This window comes from Muscardinus avellanarius, assembly GCF_963383645.1.
Source record: "Muscardinus avellanarius genome assembly, chromosome: 4".
In the NCBI taxonomy this organism is placed as follows: domain Eukaryota; kingdom Metazoa; phylum Chordata; class Mammalia; order Rodentia; family Gliridae; genus Muscardinus; species Muscardinus avellanarius.
In genome coordinates, this window is record NC_137789.1 from 32,803,758 (window position 1) to 32,809,868 (window position 6,111).

At 37.3% G+C, this 6,111-nt stretch overlaps 1 protein-coding gene across 3 annotated transcripts in view; it reads left to right on the plus strand.

The window, feature by feature from the left end:
- The window catches only part of RSPO2 (R-spondin 2), a gene marked incomplete at both ends in the record, with an annotated part of 151,762 nt that extends 145,897 nt beyond the window's left edge, over positions 1–5,865 (plus strand). For all 3 annotated transcript variants that reach the window (XM_080693531.1, XM_080693532.1, XM_080693533.1), the window contains one exon: positions 5,744–5,865. In XM_080693531.1, coding sequence (XP_080549657.1) covers positions 5,744–5,865 — 122 coding nt within the window. The remainder of the gene's footprint in view (positions 1–5,743) is intronic.
- Between the last annotated feature and the right edge of the window lie 246 nt (positions 5,866–6,111).

Consider the following 6,111-nt stretch of genomic DNA (forward strand, 5'->3'; position numbering starts at 1 on the left):
CCTGGTCTTAGAGGATTACTTTTGTCTTAGTTGTGACTGTAACAACCATAATCACAGTTAATTGCATTTGTTATCATGTGGCTTACTGCCCTCAGTTTGTGCATATGTATATGCATGTATGTAGCATGTTGTGTATATGTGTATGTAAACACATGCACACAGACACACATATATACATATATGTATATATGAATAGAAGGAAGATTTTATCTTTATTATAGTCCATGGGTGAATTGTTTTTCAGTTTTCATTCATCACATTTACCTTCAGAAAGTCTTTTTAAAAACAATCAGTATGGAAACCCGAGACAGCCTTTGTGTTTCACGGGGATATATTAGGAAAGAGTTGTGAAGACTCCTCCCTAGGTAAACCATTTGAAGACCTTTCTTGAATTTGGTAACTTCTGAAAGAAAGAAATCAGTGTCTGAGTGACATCAGAGTCAGTATTTTCACAGCTTCATGTAATTTGTGAGTCGGATTGATATCTTGGTTCAAAATAATGTACCCTATTTCTGATTGTAATAGTAGTCACCCACAGCTGGATTCTAGGAGCATTTCTAAAAGGCATTGTTCACCTCTCACTGTAGCAGAGTTGATAGGTTATTCTCTTGGACCATTTCCACATGTGTACAAGTTAATGTAATTATGCTGACCTGAGTGTGGCTTTGATAATATCTTTGTAACTTTGCTCATTTTGTTAATTCTGTCTTGCCAGTGGTATTTTACACATCTTCCTTTTATCATAGGAAAACATTTTTCGAGGGTGTCCCATATCTTTCTAGTGACAAATGGCTACAATCCTTCATTCTATCAATATCGAAACCAAGTCACAAATAGAATGCCTTACCAGATAGCTCAGTTCCAAGACATGTCTATGGGTTTCCTCCCTCCCAGAGCTAGTTTTTCTCTACGAAATCATATTGCTTTCTTTCAAAATGGCAATGCCACGCTCTGTAGACCTGATTCTGCCAGATCTGGAAGAAATTCACTCTACACTGATAGATCAAGTCCACAGTATCCAGAAAGCAGGATGCATAGAATCTGTCATTGGGGTTAGCTATATCGGAGGCTGGCAGTCTCCTCATAAAACTCAAACTTTTTCTTCTGCTCTTTTGCAGCGTATAGTCTAAGTCTTCTCTCATGAACTAAAACATAAAAGTTAAATTCCTAAGTTGAACTGGCCTTTGGGTGACCAGTTTTATACTTGCTTTTATATGCTTCCGGTGTAGCATAAATGTGTTGTGAATTTGCAATGATCCAACATCTAGAAGTCATTCTCCAAGTTTTATCTTGTATCCACAGATGTAAAGAACTCAAAACAGAAATTAGCATAGAACTTATTTTCAAATATGTAGATAAGAAAAGGGCTTTGTATTTTTGTTAGCATTAATTTTAATGATTAATTTCTTATGTTTGAAAATCTCAAATCAGAAGAAAATACAACTAACTCCTTTCTACACCTTATGTTTTAATATTCTTTTATTGCTCTGAGCTGAGTTTAAAGTCAGAACAACCTACTGTGGATCACAAAATATTTTCAGTTAATGTAGGCCTGTCTGTGGTCAGATCTTGGCTAATCATCTTAAGTCTTTGGTATTTGCAATATATCTATCCTACATGAGAAATGGGACTGGCCCAAAACAAAACCAACCAAACAATAGCAAAGAGTTGTCATTTGAAAGAGACTTCTGAGGAAAATCTTTAGAAGTGTGATTATGGCTCTCAAAACAGTGTTAGTTGGAACAGGTATCACATAACTCACTGCCAAAGGAATAATCGCACGAGTTGAAAAATTTTATATGAAAAAGTTTTCAGAAGTATTGCTGAATTTTTGGCCAAGCTACCAATAGTTTTATGCAAATACTGAGTAACTCCTTTATTACACAATATCATATCAGCTAAAAAATCCAAAGACCATTTTATATCGACAATTACATCAGAATAATATGCTGGGTAAATAACACAAAACAGGTCAGATTAAAATGAGATTTTTCTTGATATTTTGTATAAATTTGCTGTTAATGAAAGTTGTGCACATTTAACTTTCAACTACATAATTTATATAAAGGATTAAAATCATAAATGTGAAGATTTTGTTAAACAACATATATTCATTATAGTTTTATTTTAGCAGAACACATTTAAGAATCCAATAACATTAGCTTATTTTCCCATTCACTTAATTTCAACTTGCTTTTAAAAGAAACTCTATGCTTTATGCAAGTGAAGCATAAACCAAGTGAATTTTTAAAATGTTGTTAGCAATGAATTTTATAACAAAGGATTTTTGTAGTTTACTTAGAGAAAACATATAGCTAAGAAAACCTTACAATTGAAGCCTCTTAAAATATACTATTTTACTAAGCATTTCATTTCTCTGCCCTCATTAGGTGTGTCTCATCATTAGAGATAATGTTACTAAATAGTTGTAACTTACAGCTGCTTTGATTAATGATGGCTTGGACTAAGGTTTCATTGGGTAGGATTAACTATGTTTAAAGATGGCAAGATGCCATTATAACATTAATGCCAGAATTTAATGAGAACCAGAAGTTAACTTCAAGGACCTTTATAATTTAATATGGGGGTATGATCATGTTTTCATTATTTTAATGTAGTATCCTATTAGAAAATAAGATATTATTGTTATCTTTTTTCTTGAGATAAAAAATTTTGCTCAGCAAAACCGTTACTGAATATTGACTTTATACCCATCACGGCGCTTGGTTCTTGAAGAACAAGACTGTTTATTACCCTCAACCAAAATAGGCCCTTCTGAGCTGAAAGAAAAGAGATGAGAAACACATCTCTTACTTTAGAAATCCCGTGGCCACCTTAATCTTGCATGCCTCTGGTTTTCTAAGCCACATATCTCCCTCATCTCTGGGTTATTTCTTTTTTCACTTTCTCTATTAGCCACCTTCTCCATTGTCTGGACTGGAGTTGAAAGGTCTGGGATACTGCATTTGGCAGGTGTAGGAAGGATGAAGAGCATTGGATAAAACTGAAAGTTCCATCTGGGGTGCCAGTTACCATGGTGTCTAATGGGCACAGTGTCCAGGAAGAGAAAACAAGACATATAGAGTAATATAAAATCAGGAGTCGGGCAGGTGGGAGAGGAAGGATTGATAACATATTTTGCATCTGCTGAGGATGAATCTTTTTGTTCTGAAGGTGAATGGTGAAGACTTAACTTCTATAAAATGCCAAAGACCCTGAAAACATTTTCCTAAGACCCAATTTTATTATTTCAATGTGTTTAGAATCCAAAGAAGACAATGGTTTGAAATAAATGCATTTTTTGTCTTTTTTTTAACTCTTCTTTTTTTTGGTACTAGGGATTGAAGCCAGGGACATTCTACCTCTGTGATATACCCCAAGCCCTTTTCATTTTTTAAACATGGTCTAAGTTGCTGAGACTGGCCTTGAACCTGTGATTCTCCTGTCTCAGCCTCTTAAATACTGGGATTACAGGTGTAATAACGCCTGGCTCTTTGTTTCCTCATAGGCTTATGTATACATGCTTACATGCTTGCAAAGAAATGTTCAGACCTTTTTTTTTTTTGTGTGGTACCGGAGATGGAACCCAGGGGAATTGTACCTCTGAGCTACTACACCCCCAGCTCTGCTTTTAGTCTTTCTATGTCTTTCTTTCTTTCTTTCTTTCTTTCTTTCTTTCTTTCTTTCTTTCTTTCTTTATTCATTCATTCATTCATTCATTCATTTTTTTGTGGTACTGGGGATGGAACCCAGGGACTTTCTACCTCCGGGCTATACTCCAAGACCTATTTTATATTTTATTTGGAAACAGAGGGTCACTAAGTTGCTGAGAGCCTCACTAAGTAGCTGAGGCTGGCTTCGAACCTGTGCAATCCGCCTGTCTCAGCCTCCCAAGTACTGGGATTACAAGTGTGCGCCACCACACCCGGCTTAGTCTTTTTATTTTTGAAAAAGAATCTCACTGAGTTGTGAAGGGCCTCTCTAAGTAGTTACGGCTGTCTGGGAACTGCGATTCTCCCGGTCTCTATCTCCCAAATGCTAAGATTACAACTGTGCACCTCCACGCCCAGAAGACTTTCAAAGTAAGAAGATAAAGCATAACCACAATATGGGGGAAAAAAAGACAGTGGAAAAACAGTGTCCAAAACTTCTTAATGGAGAAAACCTTTTTGATTCAGTTTGTATGGTCTGGGCTTTCTAGTGGCTAAGGCAAAGAAGAGAAAGAAGATATCTTGGTGTGAAGGAGATGCAAATTAAAACTATGCTGAGATTCCATCTAACCCCAATCAGAGTGGCAAACATAAAGAAGTCAAATAACAAATGCTGGCGAGGATGTGGGGAAAGAGGAAATCTTTTACTCTGTTGGTGGGAGTACAAACTAGTTCATCCACTATGGACATCAGTGTGGAGATTCCTTAGAAAACTGAGAGTATATCCACCATATGATCTGGCTATACCACTTCTAGGTATCTTTCAAAAGGGATCGGAATCGGAGAACTACAGTAACATATGCATACCCGTGTTCATAGCGGCACAATTCGTAATAGCCAAAATATGGAAGACCAATCTAGGTCTCCATCAACAGATAAATGGATTGAAAAATTATAGGAAATATGCACAATGGAATTCTACTCAGCTATAAAGAAGAACAAAATCAGGTCATTCGCAAGAAGATGTAAAGACTTGGAGAACATTTTGTTATGTGAGATCAGCCAAGCACAGAAAGAGAAGGGACATATGTTTTCTCTAATATGCCCAAACTAGGGAGTATTAGGGATACCAGAGGGACTCCAGATAATGGAGGGGAAACCTCAGCAAAGCTAGAAAGGAAGGATAGGAGAAGAAGAAGGCTGAGGTTGATTAATGGAAGAGCTATATCCGAATATGTGTAAAAGTATGAATAGCCATGGTTCACCTGAACACTCATTGTTGGGAAGTGGGGGGGATGTAGGGCATGAAGCAGAGTCTGAATGTATGCCATTTTCAATATGTTCCGCATAAAAATAAAAAGGTAAAAAAAATAAAATAGCATTTAAAAGTTATACCATGCTTTACAGTTAATTTGAAAAAAAGTAAGATACATACTACCAATTTATCATAACACATAGGTAGTCTTCTTTCTCTTCCTTATTGAAAACAATGACCTGTCCAAGGAATTTAGAAAAGAATTCAGAAGATACATGATGTCCTTGTGAATTTTTATAGAAATTAAGAAGCATCACACATATGTCATTTCACATATTGGTGTTTAGAGTACATGGAAGGAATAATGTTAAAAGCAAGACTTCCCACCTCTGGGACAGGGAGCTGGGAGTTTGAAACTTCTGGTATATTTACTGTAGATAGGTGCTTATTTTCTTTTGACCCATTGACATGTGGAGCAGTAGAAAGATGTAAAGATGTCTAGTAAAGGGTAGCATTGTTAAAAGTAGGAGGGGATAAATGGAATTTTTGTGGCAGGATGATATTTGAAAGACTGATCTGGCCGCTGGGAGATTTTTAAATATGCCAGTTCCCTGTAACAGGAAGATCAGTCTCCGTTTTAGACAGCATATCCAATTTAGTAAATTATTATTATTCTGTCAAAATTAATGCGAACAATTTTCTCTTTGAGGCCACTTTTTCCATAGGTGATGTTTTCCAGATGGGCTTCATGCAAAGCTCCCAATGTTTTGTGCTTGCTTTCCTGGAGAAAGAGCCTTTTCTGACATCTCTTCACTTTTCCCTCCTTCCTCCACTGCAGGGAAGAGAACACCGAAGGCGAAGGCAAAGGTGAAGAGGGTCAGGAAGAAGAAGAAGAAGCTGATAGAGAGAGCCCAGGAGCAGCACAGCGTCTTTCTAGCCACAGACAGAGCAAACCAATAAAAGACAGAGAGGGTGGATTTTGAGGGGGGTTGTTTCTGCAGAGGTGCACAAAGCTACTCTCCACTCCTGCACGCCGGTGTAACAGCACTGATACTGCTCTGCCCAGTGTCTCTTCCCAGTAACATTGTGAAAAGAGGAGCCCCAAGCATGGTGTCTGGTTTATTTATGCTTTGAGTTTTGCGACTGGCTCAGTGTGTGCTGAGAGAATCGGTCCCTGTGGCCATGCAGAGGTGCGAGGCTGTAGAC